The sequence below is a fragment of the Lissotriton helveticus genome, chromosome 4_1, assembly GCF_964261635.1.
Source record: "Lissotriton helveticus chromosome 4_1, aLisHel1.1, whole genome shotgun sequence".
Classification (NCBI taxonomy): domain Eukaryota; kingdom Metazoa; phylum Chordata; class Amphibia; order Caudata; family Salamandridae; genus Lissotriton; species Lissotriton helveticus.
The window spans coordinates 1,539,244,457-1,539,271,716 of NC_136063.1; the positions used below are offsets into that span (position 1 = coordinate 1,539,244,457).

The 27,260-nt window shown below is 44.0% G+C and overlaps 1 protein-coding gene across 1 annotated transcript in view; it reads left to right on the plus strand.

The window, feature by feature from the left end:
• Positions 1-26,278, plus strand: part of LZTFL1 (leucine zipper transcription factor like 1) — a 392,396-nt gene extending 366,118 nt beyond the window's left edge. Inside the window, exon 10 of the mRNA XM_078688161.1 lies at positions 25,704-26,278. Within this exon, the coding sequence (XP_078544287.1) occupies positions 25,704-25,722 (19 nt within the window). The 3' untranslated portion in view covers positions 25,723-26,278. The remainder of the gene's footprint in view (positions 1-25,703) is intronic.
• Positions 26,279-27,260: the final 982 nt, after the last annotated feature.

Below are 27,260 nucleotides of genomic sequence, written 5' to 3' on the forward strand. Positions count from 1 at the left end.
ACCCTCGTCCGTCGCCACCCTATCTGCTGGTTCCTGGCGTCAGGCGACTAGGGCCCAAATGAAGGTCTAAGCTACGGCTCTGCAGGCTTCTTTGGCCCCCTCTCCTCTTCCTGAGACGTCCGCGGATCCCTTGCCATGCTCATGGGCCTTCCATGGAGTCGCCGGAGGATTAGACCCCGGCGCCGACGAGTTCAGCTTCAGGTTTTGGGGGTTTGGTGTTGTCGAGGTGTGCCCTATGGGGTTCCCCTCCTCAAACCCTGGCGTCCCTGCCTCGCCGCAAATCCCCGTGGGGTTCCCTGTGGTGTCGCAGGAGGTCGACAGGACTCACGGTTCATCCCAGAGTCCCCCTCGGTCCTCTGGGCAGGTGGCTGCCTTGCCGGAGGCCAAGCCAACGCCTTTTCAGCGCCCACAGCTTTCCTCCCCTGCCCTAGCGGCGCCGTGGGTGGTGGCCGGGACCCGGGGTGCCTCCCCGAGTCCCTCTCGGTCCGCTACGCAGGTGGCAGACTTGTCGGAGGTCGAGCCGGTGCCTTTTCGGCGTCATTCATTAGCCGCTCCAGCTCCGACCCTTCCCCATTCTCCTAGACAGTACGTGGTGGTGGAGGTCGACTTGCCACCTCTGGGGGCCGCTTCGGCGCTGATCGAGGACACACCAGTGCCTATGGCGGACTCTACGGCCCCGCCCCGGCGTCAGGTCGCCGACTCGTCTCCGGAGGTTTGTCATCTCCTTGTCTCTTCTTCACCGGAGACTGGACGCCGCGTTGTTGCTTTTTCCTCGGCATCCTCCTGGGAGGGCTCTTTGCCGTCTCCGCGGCCACAACCCCCGGACCCTGTCTTCCGCAACTCTCTCTTGGTTGCCCCGCATGCTTCTCCGCCTTCTCCGGAGACCCCTCAGGCCCCCCATTCGTCCATGGATCTTCCATCCTACAGGGGCTGGCTGTTGCTTCCTCCAGCTGGACTAGGGGATGGGTGGCTTAGTTTACAGCCTTCGCCCATGGTGGAATTGCTCTCTCCCCCGCTACTCCATTCGGAGGCGAATGTCGCCTTTGTCTGGGTCATTTCCACAGCCGCTGGGATTTTGCAAATGGGCAGCCCAGTCACTCCATTCCCTACAGACCATTTGTTGGAGGTTCTCCACCAGGGGTCTGGTGGAGGGGAGCTGCTTCTTCCATTTTGAAGCCTTGCTCCACAACTCTCTTCTGGGGGCTTCCTGCCAAAGGAGATCCGGTGCCTCAGCCGCTCTTCCACCGTCCTGCTCCGCATGATCTAGTCTGCCTTCTTTCCACCCTTCTACTCGGGGTCCTCTCCTACAGACTGCTTTACTTCCTTGCCTTCAGTGTTGTTCCCTCCATCACAGGAGGCCCGGTGGTTGTACTCCCTGGTGGTGTAACATTTTCGCTTCCACTAGTGCGAGCACTCAACACACTTTGTGTGTTGGCCAGGGCTACCTCCAGCCTATGGGATTCCGTGGAGTCCCTTCTGTCTCGCTCCTCACATGAAGGTGTCCGCGCGGAGCTGCGGCACCATGTGCTGGATGGTCGGGAGTTAGCTGCATTCATTCTCCGTTCGGCCTTGGATGTTTCTGTTTCTCTCGGCCGCGCTATGGCAAATTCTGTGGCTCTCCGCCGCCATGCTTGGTTGTGGAATGGCATTTTTCCGAAGAATATTAGGGAGCGTCTTGTTGACCTGCCATTTAAAGGGGTTCTTTTATTTAACACCTACGCGGACTCCGCCATTCAACGACTCCTTGCGTGGCTCCGTCCTCCTCCTTCCCCTCCATAAGCTTCAGCTTGTTAGTCCTCAGGTTCCTTATGGGAGGCGTTTATCCCACCTTTCTCTTGGGCCTAATGTTTCGGTTGGGCCGTCTGTGTGTACTGTGTGGCTCCTTAGGTTGGCCCCTCTGTACTGTGTGCTTCTGGTAGGGCCCTTTAGCTTTTGTGGTGTGTTTTTGCTGTTAGTGCAGCCGTATAGGTCCTCAGGTTATACCACCTGTGTATTTTTTGGCTGCTTGATAAGCCGCCTGTGGTGCTTCCACATGTACTTTATGTTCTTGACCTCTGCTGCAGGGTTTTTCCCATGCTTTGTTTTGGTACGAGTCATACCCTAGGTGGGGTACTTGTAGCTATTGTGTAGCTCTGTCCTGAGCTGGGCGGGTGTGGTCACCTTCTTGAGTTCCTCGCCTTTCCTGGCGTCACTGTATACCGCTTGGTGAAGTCTTTTTTCTTCTGTCTTGGCGCAGCTTGCACTGCTCCGGGTTATGTCCTGCTCAATATCCGCTAAGTCACCGGACCGACTTTGGCATGCCGTCTACGGCATCTTGTTGTGGTGTTTCCACCTTGTTATCCGACGTTTCGGCCTGGTCCTCTGCCTTGTGTTCCAGGAGGGCGAGGATACTCCTGGTGTTCTCCTGTGTCTGGTTGACAGCTTTAGGTCCGTACTACATATTTCTTCCTCTTTATCTTCTGGTTGGTCCCACTTTTCGTGGGTCGGGTGTGCCACTGGAACAGTCCTTCTCTGGGGCTTGTGCTGGGGTTCCCTTGCCTCTGCCTTTGTCTTGTGCTTGACTTGTTCTGGGCACACTATTTTATAGTATTTACCAGCTGCGCACGCCTGGTCGTTCTGGTTCACCTCCGTGGGCCTTGGCGTGTACCTGTGTGCTCCTGCCTCCTTGCTCTGCTGGAGCTTTGCGCGACTGTGCCTCTCTTCTCATGCCTGTGCTTCTCGGCTATGGGGCCGTTTCTGCCCTGTCCGCTGCCTCGGGGCTGATGACAGTTTAGCTAACCCCTTCGCTGTGGGTGTTTTCTCCTGTGAGGGGGTCTGCCTCCATTTCCACCTTTTCTCCTTGGATTCTGGGTGGTTCTTTTCTTCCTTCTGTACTCTTTGGGCGCTGTCTGTCTCTCCGGGGTTTTCTGGCGGATGACCTTGGTGCCTCGGGTAGACTTGTGGTATCCTGGCCTTCCCTTCTCCTTGTTCTTGCTTACTTCTGCTTGGTGGGGGCTGTGCCGTTCTTACTGCCTCCATGACACATCCCCTGTTGGGGCCCTGTGTTTTTTCCAAGCTGGTGAGGTTCTCTCGCAGACCCTCCTCCCCTCTGGGTATGGTTAATGAATCTGCAGCTAGTAGTCTCTATCAGATGTACAAGTTACTTACCTTCGGTAACGATGTATCTGGTAGAGACGATTCTAGCCACAGGTTCCTTTACGACCCGCCCTTCCTCACCGTTCTGCGAGGGCCTTCAGCTTGGTCTTCTGCTTTCGCCTCCCTCCAGGTGAGTACCTCTTTCACTTCCTCCCTGGAAGAATGCTTTGTTTTGTTTATTTGTTCCTCTCCTTCCTTTCTGGTACGTGGACGGTAGGTTCATGTGTATTTCCGCGTCCCTACACCCTGGGTTTTCCAGTGTGGGGCCTACTCATAATCTTTTCCCTTTTTTCATTGCTGGGGGTTTCCAACTCCTCTGCAGTCTTCTGGGTTGGGGTCTCTTGGCTGTGCCTTGGCTCTTTACAGGGGATGTGGCACTCTTGGATGGTGTTGTCTTGGGGTAAATTGTTCTTACTCATCTGTTCTGGACTTGTTGCCCTTCCCTGTTATGGATTGTGGTTTCAGACTTTCTGTCGTCTGCTATGACGTTTTTTTACATGTTTTTCTGCCTCGAGGGAGGTTGTAGCTTTTGCTTTGAGAAGCTGCTTCTCAGAGCGGTGCTCTGTTCTTTTCCTTCTATGACTTTCCATACAAATGTGCCTGGCACTTTCCAAATGGTGCTGTTCCTCACCTTTCGCTTCCTCCCTTTTCTGTTTACCTGTTTTTTTCGCACCCTGTTCCCATATTTTGTTTGTGATGGCTCCGCGTTGTGGTGCAGAAAAGTTCCCCGAAGAAAACTGAAGTCAGCGTGCCAGGGTGGGGCTTATGTGACCTCGCTGACGTCACGCCGTGGACGATGTCAGGGCGGAGTCACGTGGTACTGCCCCCGGCACGCAGAGATGCTGTGGCAAAAAAAATTTGGATCCAGTCTCATGCCTGGGATAATTCTACGTTAAGGAATCTGCGGCTATAATCGTCTCTACCAGATACATCGTTACTGAAGGTAAGTAACTTGTACGATTAGTCCTTAAAATAACAGCATTGTCCTTGAATATCAAGAAAGGTTTCTTGATTGTGAAAGCTTGGATCTCGCTCACCTCCTGGCAGAAGTAAGGGCCAGAAGAAGGTCGACTTTCCATATGAGGTATTTCAGATCAACTTTACGAATGGGTTTAAATGGCCTTTTCATGAGCTGTGTGAGAACCACATTTAAGTTCCATTCCGGAGGAGGTGCCTGCACTGGAGGGAAAACACGGAATAGTCCTTTCATGAATTGTTTGCCAAGGCTTGATGCATACAGAGAAGTGCCACACAAAGCTCTTCTATAGCGAGAGATGGCAGCTAGATGCAATTTGACCGAAGAGAAAGCTAAACCTCATTTTGCCAATGAGAGAAGATATGGTAAAATATGTTGCGGGATATCCGAAATGTAGATTATTTCGATGGCACCGAACACAGAATCGTTTCCATTTAAGCTTGTATGTCTTATTGGTGCTTTCCACTCTAGATTTTGAGAGAATGTCTCTACACTCCTGAGAAATACTCATGTCCTTGAATTCCATGAATTCAGGAGCCAGGCATGCAAATGTAGAGATTCTGGTGATGCACTTGACCGTTGTTCCTGGACAAGAGAGGGGAGACAGCTGCAGATGAATAGGTCTGTTTCTGAGAGGTGAAGAAGTTCCAGAAACTAATGCTGCCTGGGCCACGTGGGTTCCATGAGAATCAGGCGACACCTCTCCAGGTTAATTTTGGGCAGTACTCTGGGAACCAATGGGAGGGGGGGAAGCTTAGGCATAAATCCCTGACCATCACATCGAAAGGGCATTTCCCTGAGATCCCAGGAGGGGGTACCTGCTGGCATAGACCCGGCATTTGGAATTGGTGTTCATGGTAAACCGGTCCAGAGCTGGTTTCCCCCATAGAGCAAACACTCTCTTCACCTGGACTTGATTGAGTTCCCATTCGTGGCAATTGTCTGTCGCTCTGCTGAGAGCATCTGCCAGCGTGTTATGTAGACCTGGAACATGCTCGGCTTTGAGAGAGATTCCTTGTTCTTTTGCCCAGTCTCACAGTTTCTGCGCTTCTGTTGAAAGCGTGAGAGATTTTTTCCCTCCCTGTTTGTTTATGTAAAACATACTGGTCGTGTTGTCCGGACGGACCAGTACAGAGGAGCCCGCTATCCTCAGAAGGAAAGCCTGTAAGGAGAGGAATATGACCTTTAACTCCAGGCTGTTGATATGGCTTTGCTTTTGGGCATTGGACCATTTGCCTTGAATTTGAAGGTCCTGCAAATGGCCTCCCCAGCCATGGAAGCATCTGTTGTCAGGATGAAATCTGGTATTTTCTGTTAGAAAGTCAATCCTTTTGAAAGGTTTGGGGTATGGTACCACCATTTAATTGCGGTCTTCATGGCTGGGGTAATGTGAATGATGTCTTCGAAAGATCCTGATGTTTGAAGCCATTGCGTCTGTAATTCTACCTGGAGAGGTTTCATTTTGAGTCTAGCCAAAGGAACCAGATCAATCGCTGACGAGCAAATCCCTAGCAGCGACTTGTATTTTCTCACTGATCCTTTTTCTTGAAATGCTCTTTGCCAAAAGACGTAGCCAGATTTGACGTTCCACTGACAAGAATGCTTTGCATTGAACCATGTCCAGTCTGGCTCCCAGGAAAGGTACTGTTTGACTGGGGATGACAGAGGATTTTCTGACGTTGACCGTCAATCCTAGTTTATTGAATAGTTGTAAACAATCGTTGGTGGTTCTGGACGCTTGTTTTGCCATGGAAGCCTTTAACAGTCAGTCGTCCAAGTAAGGGAATACTTGATGACCTTGAGAACGTAGAGCTGCAGCCACAGGTGCCAGTCATTTTGTAAATATCCTGGGCACCGACTAAAGACCAAAAGGGAGAACTTCGAATTTGTAGTGGGTACCAGCCACTGTGAAACGGAGGAATTTTCATGTTTCCGATGAATAGGGATGTGAAAATAAGCGTCTTCCAAATCGAGGGAAGTCTGTTGAGACGTCGTAAGATCTCGGTCAACGTTACCATCCTGAAAGTTTGCTTCCCTAGGAATTTGTTTAACTTTCTGAGATCGAAAATCGGCCTCCATTCCCCTGACGTTTTCTTGATCAAAAAGAAACGGAAATAGAAACCTTGCCCTCTTTGCAGAGTTGGAACTTCCTCTATGGCTCCTTTCGTGAGCATAATCTTTGTTTCCTTCTGCAATAAGTGAAGAGAAGGGAGAGGGGTTCGTTTGGGGTTTTTCTATGAACTCCAGTGTGTGACCGAAGGCGACCAGATCTAATACCCAACGGTCCGATATTATACTCTCCATTGTTGGAGAAAACTGGATATCTTCACTCCCACGGGAGGGGAAAATGAACGGGAAGCTGGTACCCTGGTAAACTCATTGTCTTCTTCTGTTGTCTCTGCTTTGGATCGATGTTCTCTTTCGGCCCCCTTGGCGGGAGAAACCAGCCGTAGCCGGTTGACGGTAGGCAGCAGGTTGATAGGATTGCCTATATTGTGTCTGGTAGGGTTGGTATTGTTGCGCTCTTTGGTAGTTCCCTCTGTATGTGGAAAAAAAAACACGTTCTTTTGCTCCTCTGAAAGGAATCTTGCTGTATTGAAGGGAACCTAAAGATTTGGCAGTGTCTGTGTCCTTTTTGATGCAAAGAAGTGCTTCATCTATGTGTTTGCCGAATAAGGCCTCTACATCATATGGCATATCCACAATTTTTGTTTGTACCTCTGGTCTAAATGTGGTTGCCTTTAACCATCCCAGTCGAAGTAACACAGCCGCCCCTGCCATTTGACGGAAACCTGCGTTGGCTATGTCTAGAGCACAATTGATTGTTTCGTTCTATGAGGATCTTTCTGGCTTCCTGTCCTCACGAATAAGATCTAGTAGAAAAGCCATATCAGACCACATCTGTCTGTCATAACGTCCGGTGGTAGCCAAAACGTCTGCTGCCTTGATAGTGGTCGCAGTCATGATGTAGAAAAGCTTTCCAATAAAGTCAAACTTACGCTTTTTCTTTTCCGGAGGAGTAGAGATCAGGGCGGCCGGGTTGTCAAACCTCCTTTGTGCTGCCTGTGAAATTATAGAATCTGGATTCAGATGTCCAGTCAAACACGAAGGAGAATTTTCCGGAGCTCTGTATTCTTTCTCAAAGCGAGCTAGCACTGGTGGTATTTTTGCTAGGGTCAACATTATCTTTACACCTTCTTGCCAAATGTAGTCAATGATCGGGATTGGGCGCATTGACTTTCTGGTTCCTCTTTAAAGTCATATAGGAAACTTAACTTCCATGGGAAGATGGAACTTATTAGAAGCCCTCTCCATTAAGTTGTGGAATTCACCTCCCAGGGATCAACAGCTGGATCTGGGATCTCGCCCTCTTCACGTTCTTTATCTGAAGAGGAATGGTCAGCCTCCTGTGGTACTGGTGAATTGGGCTTTTCCGGTATTTGCGTCGGTAATTCTTTGGGAATCTCTTGAGATGGAAATCTTTGCTTGTAATCTGCTAGCATAGTTTGCAGATCTTGAATAAAGGTTGGAGACAGATGAGCTATTTGTCTATGACGAGGTTCTTGGCATTCGCAATGATAATGGCACGGCGGTGGTAGTATTGCTAATCCTCGTACTCATCATCATCAAAATTCCTGGCACTTCATGTCCAACTCCACAGGACTGTGCGCAGCTCCGTACATTCCATCATCATCTTCTTCATCCCCTTCAGATTCCTGAAGGTCCAACAGATGCGATGGCGGTAACGGAGAGATTTTGCTATAGCTTGACATATCTGGATGAAAAAACGTCCTCGTCATCTTAATCATCGTCGATGGTGGCGTCGATGGGCTTCTAGTAATAGCCGCCGAAAATCCTGTAGTTGACGGAATCATCGTTGACGGGATCATCGTTGACGGGATCATCGCTGATGGGATCATCATCGAAGGGATCATCGTTGACGGGATCATCGTCGACAGGATCATCGTCGACTGAGTCGTCGACGGGGTCGTTGTCAACGGGGTCGTCGTCGACTGTCGTAGTTGACCGTTCTGTTGTCGACGAACTCTTTGACGGTGTCGTTGTCATGGACAGACTTAGCGTCGATGAAGACATCGACGATATCTTAGACGGTTTCAATGAAATTCTCACAGTCTGCAAAGGTGGAGCAGCAGTCGACGATGGCAGCGTCGGCGATAACTTCGTTGATGGTATGGGTCTGGAAAAAGCCATGGTAGTCGCTGTGATTGATGTCGCTGGGGCCGACGACGTGATTGTGTAACTTGCCGTCGTCGACGGGGATTTCTCCATCCTGCCATTACCAGGATCAGATGAAGACGCTCTGTGTTTCTTCTTTTCTTTTCTCAAAGGTGTAGAAGAGACAGAGGCGGAGGTTTCAGAGGAGACTTTAGATAGCTTCTCCTTACTTGAGACCCTGCTTTCTGGAGAGGGTTTATGGTGTTTCCTGCCCTCTCCAGAGCCTTTCTCTTCAAACCTGGATCTTTTACCAGGTGTAGACGATCCGTCATTGTCCTACTCCGACGATTTGTGGTGCTTAGTGGACTGTAACCACAAAAGCAACCTCCCTTCTCTGTCTCTCAAGGTCTTAGAAGAGAAAGTGCGACAGATTTTGCACTGTTTTACCTCATGGGCTGGATGAAAGCAGTAGATGCAGTCCTTGGGAGGATCATCAATATGAACCCTTTTCTTGCCACAGGTCTTTGCAGGGCCTAAAGAGTCCTATCTTGTGAGACATAATGAACAGAGTTTTGAAGAAAAAATCTGAAAGGTTATAGAAAACTGAGTAGAACTCAGGGAGACTCCCTTCACACATGACGTGCGGTGAAAATCTGAGGGAAATTACCTCTGCTGGGAAGGTCCTAGAGGGTGCTAATAGCTGCAGCAGTTTTTAGTCCTTTTTTTGAAGAAGAACATAGATAGGCTATTTTAGAATGGCTCAGGGCCATTGTAGCCTATGACATTTCTGGAATGCTGCTTGTTTATTATACTGTGGGACTCCCATCTTGACGACGGGGAATGATTCAGGCATACTGGTTAACTATAATTACCATAATTATCTCCCTATGCAGACCCCAAGCTTAGAGCCCAAGATTGGTGTGATTGAAGACCTTCACCATCTTGAATTTGCCCTGACACATTACATTTCGGACCTGTTTGGATTAAAGCAAACAAACTACTGCAAAAGTAGTTAGAGCAGGGCCTGTGAACCTTTATTCCCTTTTTCAGAAAGAAATCTCTTCGATAGTTCCCCACCCACAAGCTGAAGAACCTTACAAATCTGGATCCTCACAGCCTTCTTGGACTTTCAGAAGGATACCAGGTAGACTGAACCTGCTGCACATGGCATCTGTGACCTGTGAGAAGGGCCTGAGGAGGTAGAACCACCTTTCACTAGAAATCAAAGGACCGTAAGATCTCCAAGGATCATAAAGCTGATCCCCTTGCTCCAGGAACAAAACAGAGCTGGAGGACATTCCTGTGAAGACTACCAGCTGACCAGTGGCATCTGGACTGTGACTGGACTTTGCTGCTGCCTCCAGCCTAACACCCTGAGAGTCTCCAAGTGCTCCTCTGAGGTCCTGGGGGTTTTAGAAGTGTACTTGTGATTGTTTAGGCACCAAAAGAAGTTTGTGAACTTTTCAGAAATGTTGCTCCAGAACTTAAAGGGGACTGTTGCAAAATGAGTTCCGCCCATTTAATATGCCCAGATTATTTGCCTTTTGGATCACCCAGCTTTGGAGTTTTTACTGTGGGTGAGTCTCACTACATGTGTCTCACCCGCGGTAATCACATGGCAAATGTACTGCACATGTTTACCACCAGTGTCCCCCTTTTAAGATAAGGCCTCTGCGACGCAGTTAGGTTAAGGGGCACCTGGCTGGTTACATGTGAACTCACATCCACATGCATGTGCACGCGTGTGCAGGCTGAGCATGAGAGACTACCGTTGTGCACAGCCCTGTAACTGGGCACAGGTAGCCTAGAGCAAGGGGGCTCTGCAGGGTTAGCTCTTGACCTGGGATAGGCCTTGTAATGTTAGTGGTCACTTATAGGTAAAGGCAGTGTGGTTTACTGTTTTGTCTGTATGACACTGTATTATAAACATAGGGATAAATCTGCCTTAAAGTGCAATTTTGCTTCCCTAGGACTACAGAGTCCCTTTAGGTATCTAAAGTGAGGTGGAAAAGGTGTACTCTTTTCATATTTCTCAAGACCATACATGTGAATTGTAGGAAACTAGGATCTGCTGCCATGGATTCCCCCACTTTTTGCTGGTGTCATTATTTTTATCTGTCTAGTCTGACTGGGATCCTGCTAATCAATACCCCATTCTCTGTGCTTCCTCCCTAAATTACACTCCCTCCCTACACCATGGGTCCCCCATGGGCTAAAGTATGTATTATGCCACCCATGGGAGACAACGCAAATTGTGCCTACTGGCCTGCCATTGCAGCCTGTGTAAGCTGGTGCTAGCACCACTAACGACAAATATAGGTTTCCCTATATCTGAGGTCACTACACTTAAAAGCTATGTCACCCCTAAAGCAGGCCTTTCAATCATGAAGGCAGGGTGCTTGGTTATAGGTGGGAGGGTGCCCCTGCATGAGCAGGGCTCCCCCACAGTTCACGTAGTCCATTCTCCCGATTTGTTAGTACAGCAGCCATTACGATACAAATAGTGGCCATGCGTTATTATGCCATGGCTAACTCGAAACTGGCTGTAACAAACCCTAGCATGTTTGGTATGAAACATGTTGAAATCATACCCCCACACCATAAACGGTGTTGGAGTATGATTCCATGTACTGCAAAGCTCCTCCGGGAAGCCCTCAGTGCTCCCGGTACCAGTCTTCTAGACCGGGACAGCAAACTGTGGCTGCTGCCAACCAGAGACACGATTCTGCCCTCCTGCTGTTGAGCCAAGCTCGAGCAGGGGAAGGCAGGACAATAGGTTTCCTGTCACAGGGAAGTGTGACCACCTCCCAGAAAGGACTTGGGGCCAGATGTAGGTGTCCAAATACCGGTCGGAAACGGCCGAAAATACCGATTTTCTGCTGTTTCCGACCGGTATTTGGACATTGGTATGTAGGGGCATGTAAAATTACAGAATCGGTAATTTTACCGATTCTGTAATTTTACCGATTCGGTAAAATACAGAATTGGTAAAATTACCGATTCTGTAATTTGAGATGTAGGTAGCACTGTTTTGAGTGCTACAAGGGTTTACGAATTCTTAATTTACCACCAACTAGTAGTTGGTGGTAAATTAAGAAAACCATTTAAAAAGCATTTTTTTTGCTTTTTAAACAGTGCCATGCTGCAGACATACATGCCCTAAGGGCATGTATGTCAGCAACATGTGCACCCATGCACAATTGAGGGGTGCAACAGGGTGTCAAAGTGACACCCTGCCACCCTTCAATATTTCCCACAATTACCGAATCGGTATTTACCGATTCGGTAATTGACATTGATTCCTATGGGCCTCAAGGCCCATAGGAAACAATGGCAGTTACAGACTCGGTAAATACCGATTCATTAATTACCGAATCATACCGATTCGGTAATTAATTCGGTAAATATACCTACATCCCGATTGCCAGTTCTTAAATACCGAATCGGTATGATTCGGTATTTAAGAATCGGTAATCGGGGATTACCTACATCTGGCCCTTAGTGTATGGGGCCATGGCAAGTGTACTTGCCAGCGCTACTAGACTGCTTTGAAGGGCACATTTGGTGCCCTTCTTGCATACTCCAGTTGGAACCAGTTCAGGGAGCAGTTGGCTCTCGCTCTGGACAAAGGACATGGAAGTATACTCCCCACTGTCCAGCCCCTCCTGTGGGAGGGACCCATGAATAGTCCCAACCCTTTGGGGTACTTAAGGGATCAACTATAAAATAGATCTAGGATGTTTCTTATAGGCAGCCTAGTTGGATGGCAGGACAGGTCATTGCCTTTAATCATATACTGGAGTATTAGTTAGAAGGTATACAAGATTTTGATCATTTTGTCTCATTGTTACTTTGCTTATTCCCAGACATGTATTATAGAGATTTGTAGGAGACTCTGTTTAATATTCATTATGTTCACATTTTCTTTTGTATTTCTGTATTAATACCACTCTTATATCACTGAAAAGCGGAGATAGGTGTTTCCTCCCCTTGTTGCGTTCCACTGAATATTTAATATTATTAGATGCCATGGAATATTTTTTTGAAGAATATGTATGTAGCGAATTATAGTGAATGTTTCTTTCACTTTCTTTGGTTGAATATATGAGCAGCATAGGAGGTTTCTCCAGTCATTAATGGCGTCGGAGTATGATGAGCACAGCGTAATGTAGTCAATCTTTGATCTCAGTATGTTCTGAAATAAGATGCGTTGTGCTGAGTTGAATACGCACGCGTTTCCTGGTAATGAGCGTGGAGAAGAAGTCCGACGGGAGTTGATTATCGCCTCGATTTTATCCAATTTGAACGGTCAGTATAACCTCCTTAAGACCATCTAGCTGAATTGGAAGGTCCATCGACGTGGTTTTTAAACTGTATTCACTCGTATTTTTACAAACTCGTTTCTGACGAGAGACAGCGTTGGTTTAAGTAACTTACAAGGCAGCGTCCTGAGTCTTGTGGCAGCATATTCAGGTTAGTGGTGAGGTTTTTGCTTGTAAGCGTGATTTAGACTCAGAATTAATTATGACTTGTGAATTAAGAATTACCTATGTCATGTTTACAGATTTCCTCTTTGAACTGTGCATACAATTTCGGAGCGATTCAATAGCAAGATTGTACTACATTTAATCTTCTGCGCACTTTAATCCCTAGCATACGGGTAAATGATTGGTGCACTTGAGACATCTTGATGTAACGTAGTGGTAGTGTTGTGATTTTGTAGGTGCATCTCAGCTATCAGCGCTTTCTTTGTTTTTTCTGTGTTCACCCTTTTTACGAACCAAATACAGATCTCTTTTAGTACTTTATCATAACGTTTTGGGTATAATCAGTAGAGTGCATCTGACGTAATTAACAAAGTTCCAAAGTACACTATCACTGACTGCTTTACCCAAACATGGGTTCTATGAAAATGAGAGCATGTTTTATTCTTTGTTTACAGATTAAGCTGCTGAAGAAGGGCCGATGGGGCCTGAAATGCATTGGGCGGTTCTGCAAAAAAATGCTTTCACTGTGATGCATATGTAATTTATGCCCAGAAAGAATTGATTTGTGATGTAAACAAACCAAAATGTAAATGTTGACTGAATATTGTGTTGTGGAAAATATAGCTAATTGAAATAGCAACAAAGTGTAGTATTAGTATTTGTTTTTAGATTTCAATCAATCTCTGATTTAAGCAACAGTGCGCAGAGGCCAAGTGGAAACACCTGAAACCCCTTTGATTCAGTTACAGGCACACAGGGACAGTGTGCATGCCTCGGCAGCACGCCTGGTAAATGTTAGTAAGTTGATTAAGATTAGAGTATAAGGGAGTGCTCCTTTCTAATAATTTTCACGGTACTTAAGGGCTTACCTGTGGGTGATTCCTTAGATTCGTCATGGGACAAGATTCAGATCCAAAAACACTTCATTGTCAACCGTCTGGCACTTTGGACTTCGCTTTGGGAACCGAGACTGCAATTGGGAAGACTTTTGCTGCTCCTGGTATCGTCGTGCCAGTCTTCTGCATCATCTGTGCCTGTGCTCCATACAGGTTCTTCTACAGCTTGTGGACATCCAAGACACTTGAAGGAATCTCCCTTGTATTGAAGGAGTCACTCCCCTGCATCTGCAGGCACCGCAATGAAGCTGATTGGTCTGCTGGTCCAGTGCTCTCACAGACTCCAAAAGGTGGTGGCTCTGCAACTCCCTCTAGGCATGCATTGTCTTCATAGCAAGTTGGATGTCCGTATCCCTCATTGGAACTGATAGAGCAGTACCCCTGTGCACAGTGTCAACTTGTTTTTGCAAAAGCTTGTTGACACTCCCCTCCAGAGATCTTCGGGCTCCAAGAAGCTCCAGTCTCAAGCATCTCTTGCTACCAAGATCTTCATCCTCACCGCATTCTCAGCACCATGGGCCTTCCTCATTGGTGAGCTTCTCGAGGTCCTCTTACGACTCTAGTGCCTCCGGCATGTGGTTCCTCTTTGGCTCCAGTGGGCTCCACTGTTTGCTCGGGCCTCCTCTGACTTACCTGCTCGTGGTGAGTCACTTGAACCTTGCTGGTCCTGACACTGCACCTTTTTCGTCTACTACATTTGTTGCAGTTATCAAGGCTTGTTGGTGCTCCCGACGGACACCAACCCTCTGGCTTTGACAACCAGCATGGGACAGCTTGTGAATGGCTCCTGGTCTTCCACAGCGTTGCCTGGACCGCACAGTTGCAGTACCAAGGTCACAGTCCACTCTCCTGCATCTCGGACATCTGTGGGCATACAAGTAAGTCCGTTCCTTTTCAGCCGCCAGACCCAGGGTTTTCATTGTGTTTGACATACACAGTATTGCCCAGGCAGACCGATCCGGTTTTTCCACTACCTACGGAAAAGTAATTACTTTTTCTTTTCCAGTTACACCTAATTTGGGATCTCCCTTTTCCCCCAATCTGACCATGAGGCTCAGTACAGCCTAGTGATACGTATGTTCTACTTACATGTTTTCGTTGTGTTTACATGTGTCACTCACATGACCATGGGTCACCTATTTACTATTTTAGAAAACGTCACGCACCAAAATCTAGTGTCCTTTTTCCCTCTAGGACCACAGGTGCATGAGGATTCACGAGGACATATCTGATGTGTTTGGTGTTATACAGAACTTTTTCTCCTATCTAGGCACTACAGCTTGTCAACATTTGAACCAGATATGTTTTCTATTTACTTTTGGCACAGCGCCACAACCTCGCTCTTGTTTTGGTATAACACGAGGCAATGTAAAGATCCTATAGAGGGCAGGGCGCTGCATCCTAACCTGTTCTTTTTCTATTTAGAGATAACGACTGAACACTATTTATGTCGTATGTATATAGTTTAATTTTATGCTCATTGACAGGCATTACATTTAATTTTTTCACTGCACTTTGGAGTGGTACACACAGGGCTGGCCCCTGTTGTGTCCTGAAGAAGAGCTTAGGGATAAGCTCGAAACATGTTGGCACTCTACTAGGGCTCCTGACTCATTGCAAAACTAGGAAAACCTAGAGACCCACCCCATTTTTAATATATCAAGTAGGAGAAAGAATAAAGTAATTCTGCCCACTAGTCAGGTATTTTTAATTTACTCCACTCCACCCACACATATCACTGCACCACACATAGTTCCTCACTTTAAGTGCTCCTACGTATTTCGCAATTCGCAGCACGCCTCAACCCGCAGCGGGTTGGGATGGCCCCAATGATGAAACATGTCACTGTGAGGAAACTCCGGTGAGTGAGGGCACTCAAGAAAGGACATTTTTCCTTTCAAGATTACATCTATTACTGTAGGTAATCTACTCTACCAGCTAGGTTCTCTATCCGATATCTCGGATTTTTGTCTTCATACACTAGAATAGGAGGGTGAACCCAGCAAACTCCCTCTATCCCCCCCCCCCTTTTCTTTGTATTTTGCTCTCCACAGCTACCACTTAGAGAGCTTTCTAAGGTTGTCCAAGACCACTAAAACCACCAAAAGGGTTGTCTGGATTAGTGCAGGGTGCTACACTTACATAAGTGAGCACCATAAACTAAGCCAGCCTCCTACATACATTTTATGGTTCATCCAGAATAATCATATTTCTCGGGCTCAGCAGAGGATCAGAGCCCAGGACTTTTGTCACCCTGCTGGGCTAAAATAATTACACTGCTCTCCAACATCAGGAACTTGGGCCTTCTCTTGCGAAAGGTTTAAATAAAAGTGCTTCCCTCAGTCCTGAGGAAGGACTGGTCGGAATAAAAATCTGCAACTGTTAATTGCCTGTCACACTTTACTAGGTCTGAGGACAGCCCAGTCCCCGGAACAAAAGAGGAAGCTCAGACAACTGAAGCCAACACAGTAGGGGGCTCCTCTTTGACGTTTTGGTGGGAAAGGCCTTGCAGTGATGTCAGCAAGGGGCTGAGCTGAGACCCCAGGGGCAGATATGACCAGTGACTCCTGGATAATGCCATTGTGAACTGTCTCAGCATGCTGTGCAGGAGTGTTGGGACAGGAGTCGAAGGTGATGTGGCACTCTAGAATTGGCCAGGTGTGCCTGGCATCTAGAACCTTCCACCCCTTTTCAAAACTCTTGCACAAGGGAGAGAAAGGTCTGTTGGTGCTTTTGTGCTTATTGCTGCTGGACCTGGTACTGCGACAGCCATGGACAACTGGAAGGAAAAACTCTCGATGCCCAAAAGGGCCAACAACGTTTTCTCAGTTGACCCCAGGATAAGAATGTTTCTCCAAGGACCAGTGAGGCTTGTCCCGTTATGCCCTGAGGAACAATTAGGAGAAAGATCTGAACTTCTGCACCCAGAGACAAAGACCAAGAAGAGCTAGTGCATGGGACCTGTGGAACCTGCTCCCTGCAGAGTACACCACCTTGGAGGCCAGGAGGCCTCTGGAACTGCCCATGTTGGCTAGAGCTTGCCACCTGGAGTAAAATTAGCCGAGGATTGTACAAATCGGTCCAACGTGGCTCAAGTTATGGTCACATTAAGGTTGTGACCTTTGACCCCCAGTAAAGATCAAGTGTGTAAGTGAGAAATGACCCTCTGGGTGGGCCAGGGCCCAGGGGTCAACTTACGATTTAATACAAAATTTCAGGATGGTGGCATATGTGGGTCCCCCTCCCCATTTCTGCTTTTGCCCTTCAGGGTTCAGAAGCAAACTGAGACATGGGGGCATCTAACCGGGGGAGCGCCTTTGCATGTCTCCAGCTTAGAGAAAATAGGCCCAGGACTGGGCCCCCACTGGGAGTGGCCTCAATCCCACTCCCCATGCCTGGGGGGAACAGGGCGGCCACCGCATCACAAACTCCTTGTCTGCATGGAGCGTGCAAGGGAGAAGAGCTGCCGGCTCTTGCTGCAGCAAAGAGGATGTTGCTCTGGCAGGGAGCCTGTAGGGGCAGCCAGTGATGGTCTCCCTGCGCTGTCCTTAGCAAATGGAGGCATATGGGGTGCCCGGGTGGGACTGGGCACCCTCAAATATAAAACAAAAGCATATGCAGCTCGCCTCGGCACAGCGCTATTAAAATATTCACTGCTCCATTGTGGAGCATCCCACAATGTTCTGTGGAGCTTGCTAATTTGAATTTCTTTTCTTGCCTTATAGTGGCCGTAGGAGGACAGGGGCATCGCCAGTAAATCTGGAAAGGGTTGTGGGTGGCTGTAGGCGTTCCAGCAGCCCCCCAGAAGTAATATTTGGAAGCCTGCTATATGTTTCTTGGGTCCATTAATCCATTACCGTCTGGGATTTTCACATAATTTTTTTAAGCGCTCCCTGGGTTGGAGCTTTTGCTCTTCAGCTGGGAGTGCAATGCCCTCTAAGGACTGGTTATGTGGCTTCCTTTTTGGTGACTTGAAAGTGGCACCCTCTAGGGGCTGTTACTATAATTGCATTTTATGTGGCTTGAAAGAAAAAGCACACAAATACATGTCATGTTAATTTTAAAATGTTTTATTGCAATAACGCTGACTGTGATTACTGATCAAAGTTGATCTGATTATTTGACATTAATAATTGCGTTTACTCGTGGTTATAATTTATTACTGTATTTACACACAAAATGATGTGTTTTTTTTTATTTGTGGCTTGTTCTTGTAATGTGATGAACCCTTGATAAAGCCAATAGTCCTGTTTTATCCAAAGTAATACGCTCCTATACTGTGATTTGCTATCTGGTATAGTTGGCGGTATACTGTGATTTTGGGGGTCATGACCCTTTAGAGGTCAAATGTGATTTCAATGTCCTTCCCCTATTAACAACACTACTTTTTGGGCACCTAGTTAGTGGCCACAACAACTCGGCGCACTAACCAGTCATGTGAAGAAAGTTAGAATTCTGGGGATCATTTTCGACAATAGATTACCCTTTTGTGATCAGGTCAACGCTATAGCCTCCTCAGTCTTTACCTTGAAAATTATCAGGGAGGTGTGTCCGTTCATTCCTACGGACCTTCAGAAAACCATAGTAACTGCACTTGCCCTATCCAGATTGGACAATTGTAACACTTTCTTCCTGAACGCTCAACAAAGATTTCTTCATAATTTGCTAACACTTCAGAATGCCTCAACACATCCACTGGCTACCCATAAAGAGAAAATTTTAATTTAAGGCACTGTGCATTGCCTTGGTTCCCCTGGTACCTGTCTCAAGAAAGCTCAGATCCTCCATGGCCAAATAAGCAACCGTACCCACGTTTAGCCAAAACTCCTGTGGAGGCAGAAGCTTTATTATGGGAACTGCCAAACTGTGGAACTCTCGCTGCTGCAGCTGAAAGAAAATCCAAATCTCCTTTCATTTAGGAAATCCCTTAAAACCTGATTTTTCAGTTATTAAAGGTTTTTTCAATTTGTCTTATATAAATATTTGTAAATTGTTGTGTGGTATTTGGTAGTTTGTGTGTATTAAATGTACTTTTCCTTTTTCTAAAGAAAAAGCACTAACTGGACAATAATTTATTAAGTGTTATTATTGGGTGCCAGCGAATGGTGATTACTAGCTCACACCACCTCCTGATTGGACTGCTCTGCATCGCTACCCTGAGCGAATTTAGTGCTAAGATGGGGTGCTTTGTTCCCTATAAGGGGAAACCATGGACCTATTTGTTGTGCATACCTCACTTCCTGCACTATTATTAACCCGTTTTCCTACAGGCACCATCTGCAAAAAGTATCCTACTGACAGTTCCACAGCGTCTGATTGAATTTCATGTTTTTCCCACGTGGAAAAGGGATTTTCCTTAGAAAAACAACAGTCCTTTTTCAGATCGGGGCTTTGAAACGTTTTTGAACTTTCCAACTTTCATGCACTAGTAGGGCCAATCTACTTGGAGTATCCGGCCTATGCTCCACGCCGTCAGCCTCAAATCATGACCATTGACTACCATTGACGCTTTGCGCTTCTTGTCACTTTTCCCACTTAAATCTTTAAGAAATCATACCTCCACTTCCCCTTACTATTGCACTTTTGTTGTTTTGATGTGATTTTGTTCCTTACATTTTACTCTGTTGTTCTAAATTGGAGTCTTATTTTATTGTGTTTTTGACTTGTTAACTGATATGATACTTCTAAGTTTGAAAAGGAAAATGTTATTTAAGAAAAAATGCAACAGAATGTATACAATCAACTGAAGGTTAAATTCACTATTAGCACCTTCAGCGCGGCGCAAATTTTTGCACTGTGCTGAAGGTTCCAAAAAACGGGTGTGGCCGTGATGGAACGGTTCCGTCATTAGCACAGCCCAACCGGCGCTCGTGACGGAACCGTTCCGTCACAAGCATCGAAGGGGTTAATAATAAATTAATTAGTAATACAATAACAGTCAAAAAAAATAACATAGTTGCTTGTATGGGAGAGTATATAACAAATTTTAGAGAGAAAAAAGTCAGAAAAGGAAGTAATGATTTGACAACATGGCTATAACAACAATAAGATCAGGAGTGCATAATGCATAACCCGTTTACCATGGCGTAAATTCCGCCGCGATGCGGGCGTTCTATTAGGTGGGCGGGGCTGCGTCAGCCAATATTTGTGCGGTGCACCAGGAAGGTAGTGCTTGCGTCGCTTGGCCGACACGAGCACAGAACGGGTTAATAAAGAATGTCAACAATCTAAGAAAAAATGGCTGTAATATATGATTAGAAAAGAAGAATAGAAACAAAAAAGGGGAAAACAAAACAATTCATTGTGGTTTCGGGACTTCTTCCAACAATGGCCGACTGGTGAGTGAAATTGTGAGCGGAAGTGTCTAAGAAAATAGGTATAGGGGACCACGTATGTTCTCTTTTGAGAAGAAGAGATAAAGGGGAAACTTATGCACGATCAAGTTGATGATTTAAGCAAACATTGTATCACCAAGCCTCAAAAGAAAGTTGTGTAGATTGTTTCCAATGGTTTGTTATTTGCTGAAATGCAAGTGCAACAATAAGTCTACAGTAGTAGTGTTATATGTAAGAGATTGCCTATGTTCAGAAAGTGTGCCTAGAAAAATATTTATGGGAAAGAGTGGAAAATGAGTGTGAAAAATTATATTAATTTGAGACCATACCTTCAACAAGAATTGATAAGTAGATGGACAGGAAAAAAGCATATGAACTAAATCAGCATACCTAGCAGAACATGACCAACAATTTGGAGCAACAGTAGAGTTAAATTTATGTAAAGTAGTTGGGGTAATCATAAGTCTGTTGTATAGAAAGAAAAGTGTTTGAGTTGCATTGGCCGATCTTGAGGTTTTACACATTTTTAACCACAATGTAGCCCAAAAAGACCACGAGGTGTCAAAATCCTGTTCCCATTGTAATTCAATGTTGGTCTTGTTTCTATGATCTGGAAGTTTAGTGAGGAATTTATGAATATACGAGCCACTTGAATGAGTACTTAAATTAGGAAGAATATTGCCTTGAGGTAGTAAAGGGGGAGAAATAAAGGATAATGAAGACAAGGACATGGATATGATTGGATCAAAACATTACATTTATTAGAATATGATTTCGGTAAATTGTACAGTAATTGTGCATCTGAAACTGTGAGAAAATTATAATTTGGATAAAGTTGATGAACCCTACGTAAACCTTTATCCCACCAGGTCTTCCAAAAAATAGGTTTATTGTTAATTTTTATAGGATGATTATGCCAAATTGAAGAGTTAAGAAACCGGTCATTGTCTGAGAGGTGAGAAATAAGCCTGGATTGAAAGAGCTTGTGAGTATTTTTGTGTATAGGTGAGGATAAATAACGTGTCTTATGAGTAAATGAAAGAGATTCTTGTAGTGAAAAAGGAGAAATAAAGGAGAGTTATATATCCTTCCACAATGGGGACGGATCCAAAGCTGATTGATATAGACTTTTAGAGAGTTGTTTGATGAGAAAGGCATTGTGGTGGGATTAAAAATCAGGAAAGTTTACACCGCTGTATGATTTATTGCGTTTGAGCATACCTAGAGACATACGTGGTTTCTTGTGATCCATAAAAAAGAAATTAAGATAGAATAGATTTTTTTTTTAAATATCAAGGGATGATGAAAGGAATAGCAGAAATAGTATAAAAGATAACAGGGGCCCGCGTTATTTTAACAGTCTCAAGTCTACCCCAACAAGCTAGATAAAAAGGGTGCAATTTAGAAATAGAATTAGATAAAGTGGATAGAACTTGGTTCATGTTTAAAGATAAAGCATGTTTTATATAAGGAGCAAACCAAAGGCCCAAATATTTAAGGTTTTAGGAATTCCATGTAAAATTAGTAGAAGAAAAATCTTGTTTAAAACATAAAACATTTTAAGGAAGGATTTCATTTGTATTTATTTTATTTATTGAGTTTTTTATAGCGCTGGCTAGACCCGCAGTTATCAGAGCGCTTTACATGAGGAGGAAACTTTGTTTCAGAACATGGTTACAAAGTTGCATCAGTTACTGGAGCGTAGTTACAGTAATTACATGATTACAAAAATATAGCATAACATGAGGTAAACAATAGGCAAGGGGAGAGGGGGAAGGAATAGGGGAGGTAGAAGGAAAATAACGGAGGGAAGAGGAGGGGGAGGGTGTTGGAGGCACAACGGGGAGACGAGGAAAAACAATGTCCGACGTCCGGCTGGGTAGGTGACGGCCGAGGGGTGAACCAAAGCCTAACTCCCCTATAGCTGCATGGGACAGCTCCACCGGTCATCGGCCAACGGTTGCCCGGGCACCAAGGTACATACAGAAAAGTTATAGATTCCGCCTAAGGGGGCATAGTCCAAAAGTTCCATCTAGCGGGCCGGGCAGGTAAGTGGGGACTTGAAACGGCACAGCAAATGTTTGTGAGAACTCACAAAGTTACTAGATCATGGGTGTTCACCACATTAGAACCCACCCCCAAAGGCTCCACTACAGTGGCAACTAACCCCTCTCATTATTAACGCCAAAAGAATCTACATCCTTTACGTCTGACACATCTTAGCGGGTGCAATTACTTAGATTCTGCTTCTGTTCATTTGGTTGGGATTTCTTTTTTTGTCATTTTTAAGCTACGTTTTGCATGAATAAATTGCTATGTCAGGGCCATAACTTTAACTGAAGTATGTGAAAGAATACCGAAAAATATACCCAAAGGACTCATTTTCTTTTCAGACTGACATAATTAGGAGCTACATAAACTGTACATGAAATAACCTTTTAAATAAAAAGAAATGTAACAGAGCAAGCATATTTCAAAGTCCAATTCATAAAATCAACTAAAACAGAGTTTAGGTGAATTTTAAATAGGGATGAGCAAAATTAGCATCATTTGTTTTCCTATAAATATGCGAAAATTTAGGGGAAACTATTCAAAATTATGTGTAATTACGTGTAAATGCAAAGCGATCATCTAGTGCTATATTTTTATGTGAAATGTGTACTGATGTCAATTTTTGATGCAAAGATGTATTTCACTAAAAGTGTGAAGACACAACTGCTGTACACAACAGTTGCTCGCATTCAGGTTGTTTGCATTGCTCCAGCGCGCTCAAGTTTTTATATTGCACGAATACAAGTGTAATTACGTGACCTGTTGTAACTGCATAATTTGGGGAATTTCACCCAACAAGGGTACCACAAAATCGATTAAATTATCTGACTTATGCTGGCTGTAATTTAAATTAAGCCGAATTTTAAAATCTGCGTGTACAGCTAGTCAAAATAGTAGCACTTCAGTTACAAGTAGTAGCCTGAATTTACCGGAGTTTCTCTAACTATGCAAGCACCAGCAGCCCTTCACCATTAGCATGGTTCAATTTATATCCACAGAGTTAAGAAAAAGTATCAACTTCCACAATGAAAGCTGGAAGAGAAGATTCTGGTTTAGATAGGTATAATAGGATATCATCTGCATAGACACTCAGTTTAATATTTGTTTTATCATGTTGAAAGCCATAAAGTTTTGAATTTTGTGTGTTTGGCAAGAAAGGCTCTAATGCAAGAAGCGTAGAAAGAGGACATCCTTGACGAACACCCCCTTCGCAAGGGGAAGGAAGTAGAAATAGAACCATTAGCAAAGATAAAAGCTTTTAATGCAGTATATAATAAAGATATGTAAGAAATAAATATAGGACCAAAACCAAACAAAGAAAGTGTATGTAGAATAAAGGACCAATCCATACGATGAAAAGCTTTTTCTACATCCAGAGAAACGGCCGCTAGTGAATGGAAATATTTGTTGGATTTAGTCAATACTCTAGTATTGTCAGAGATATTTCTGCCCTTAATAAAACCTGATCTTTCTCTGCCAATAATAGAAGGTAATAGTGGGTCTAGGCAAAGTGCAAGGATTTTAGCAAAAATGTTATAGTCAGAATTATCTAAAGAAATTGGCCTATAATTCTTACAAAGATGAGGGTCTCTTCTATCTTTATGGATTAGACAAATAAGAGCCTCCTGAAAAGTACCGCTTGATGCTTTGGATGAAGTAAAATGTGTAAATTAAGAATTGAGATGTGGACGAAGGGATTTAGAAAAATAGAAGCAAAATTCAACAGGGAATCAATCTGGTCCAGGTGCTTTCCCAGTCTTGATGAGCTTTAATGCATGGGAGATATCTTGTACGGAAATATCCCTCTCCATTGGTGAAAAGTCAAGATCATTTGGAAACTGTTTTTGTAGCGAAGAAAGATAATGTTGTATATCAGTAGAGTCTGCGATGACTTCAGGGGTATAAAGAGTAGTATAATATTTTTTGAATTTCTCTAAAATATCTAAATCTCTGATTATTGAAGCGGAGTCAGAATTTAAGATATATTCAGTGTTCATACGTTCTTTCCGGGTTTTAAGATATGTGGCAAGACGTTTGCCAGCTTTATTTTGGCCTCCATAATAACGGGTACTACCTCTAAGGAGATAGGAGTTAGCAGTTTCTGTAGGTAATTTATTATATTAACGTTTTTCTATAATAAGATTATTAAGATCAGTTTTCAGAGTTCGTGGTGGTATAGAGTGTTTCTAATAATTTGATGCGATTAAGAATTTCAAGTGCCTTTTGGGAATTACATCTTTTTTTTTTTAGCAACATAAGATATAATAAAGTCTCTGGCTGAGCTTTAAATGCATCCCATACAACAGTGAAAGATATTTCTGAGGAAGTTTTACCATTAAATTATTCAGTAATAAAGGATTCGAAAGTAGAAGTAAAGGTCTGATCAACTAATAAAGAAGTGTTGAAACGCTATACTTTGTTGGTCATAGTAATAGGGAGCAATTCTAAATGTAAAATGACTAGAGGATGGTCAGAAATTAATATGAAGCCAATATCTGCTTGTAGTATGTGTTGTGTTAGTGGTTTAGAGACAAATAAACTATACAGGATTGAGAAAAATGAGTTGGTGAGAAAAACGTCGTCAACATCCCAGCGCAACTGGTGGCGCACTATACTCTGGTTCACAAAACAATTGTCTAAACTCTGTACCAAATTATGTAAATACTTTCTTGTGAACCACAAGTACATTGTATTAATTGTCATGTCATCACCTTGCGCTGCCCTTCACTGTTTTCACTTGACACCTGCGCCGTTCACCTAGTGTCACAAGCACTTCTATGTACAACGTTCATCGGGTTACACACCTATTGATTGCTGACAGTGCTGCTACAATTGTTCCCAATTTGTCCATGTCCTTTTAAATTCATGTTCTCTTTTGTATTCATTCAATACATGATGCCTTTGGAACATTTAACTAAACTATGAGTCTCCCTACCCTCCTTTCTTGCAATGTTTTGTGCATGCCTTTCTAACAGTCTTTTAAATAATACCAGTTAATGTTGGAGCTGGTTACAGTTTTGTGGTTGCATTGATACAAAGATGTTCGTTGTGTGTGTGTAGATGTATTTCAGCGAAATACACGTTTGCAGTCCCCAGTTTTACATGCTATTTATAGCTGAGAAATCACTTCTGTCAATCTTTGGCCAGTTCTGTGTTTTTTAAACAACCACATTTCTGAGACTTGAAGTTTTGTTTTCATCTTTATAAATATTTGGTTAAAAATCTCAGCATGCAAAATGCTTTTGCGCAACAACCTACACTGACTGAAGGTGCTACAAATGGTACTCAAACAATTGGTAGCTATGTGAGAATGTTACCATTACATGTTTTCTTTGTAGATGGCTACATTTGTGTGTTTGGGTATGTTCCCTTTGTGACTACATGTTTTTTGTGAATTGGTATGTGTACGTTTTTAACAACCGTGCTGTATTTGCTTCTCCGTGTGTGTTTATGTATTCACTGTACAAAAGTCAGACCTATTGGCTGCCTCATTTCTTTCATCAACACTGTCTTGCCTATAGTTAACAGTAGATGAAGTAAGTTGTGCTTTAGCAAATAACGGGCCTGGGCAACACGTCACTTTACCATTTTTTAAATTGTAACATTTGCACCTAATTATGCTTATTTGATTTCTGCTTTGTTTTAGATACGAACCTGAGGATTGAAGTAAAGGAAGTTACCTGTTTTACGAAGCTGCCATATAAAGGATCCCAAGACTGCTGAGTTTGCGGCACGTTACTTGGGATTCTATTTTCTTTTATATTCCTGTTATTCAAACCTTAAAGCCTAACTTGTGTTCATAAAAATGTACTTTTTATTCAACCTTACAAAAAAAAGTATGAAGCACGATTTGATAATTCTATTAAACCTGAATGCTATCAGAATTACAATCGCTGGATTAAAAAAATGCACCTAATAATATTTATTTTTGCTAACAAAAACGGAAATTTATCAGGAAAAATATTTTGTCATGTATAATTCTGAAAATGCAAGACGTCACATTCAGTGCTTGGTATAGAAAGTTTCCTAGTGACAAATTTGTTTCAGAATATGCAACGAAGCAAATGTTTTTTTTTACAGGATGCATTTCTTTTTAGTGCTTCCATGCACCTGTGAAGCCAAGGCGTTATGAAAACTAGCTATTCTGTATTCAGAAACTCCATAGAGCATGTACAAACAACATTATCACCCTTAGATAGCAATAAATTAGTTCAAAACATTTATTCGTTTTAGAATATGTAGGAAATCAAACATTATCGTGTGGATACCTAAAAAAGAAATTCCTACCACATATTTTCAAATACGCTGGTAGGGGTGATATGTTTTGTCGGACCGCGACGGATAAAATTAACGCTTTCTGCAGCGAAGGTTGAGAAAGCAAGTCCTGGAAAGTAGAACTGTGTCTATTGCAACCAGAAAGATGAAAAGAAAGAACGGTAGTGGTGTATCCAAATTGGAAAAGACCGCACATACACACTTTGTAGTGAAATAGATAACAGTACTGGATTTGTGATGAATCTTTAGTATTTAAAGACGGAGTGCTACATAGACCACAGTCCCCCACTACCAGGAGAGACTAATGACAATCAAAGATTGGCATTCATAAAACTACAGAAAAATGGTCAAAGGGAGCACATTCCTAAAGCACAAATGTACAGAAAAAGACTAATAGGTCTCTTTGTAATTCAGCAACACTTGAACTGTAATAGACCTATGGTTTCAGCATTTGGACAGGACAAATAAGCAGGAAAGTTCAATTTTTTATTTTTTATTTATAAGAAGATCCATAAAAGTAGAGTTGACAAGAAACAGCAGACACGTGTTTCGTCAGTACTATATATCAGTACTATGACTTTTTCAAGGCTATGTGAGCGAGGCTAGCACGACGCATCCAAGATCATAACATGTCCATATCAAGAGATATAAAAATAACGACCCCCTGAAATGTAATGAAAGATTCCACGTAATAACGGAGCTCCTCGGATTCCGTTATTACGTGGAATCTTTCATTACGTTACCGCTCCTTGACTGTTGTAGGGCTGGGCTCGCGCACGCTATAATTGTCTATGAGGGGCGTCGCTTATTCGAATAGCCAAATTTTAGGATCTCTCGAGTTGTTTGACTGGGGCACATAACCATTTTACTTCATATATGGATTCCTATATCCCCATTTCTCATGATTCACCTTCTATATATTGAGACG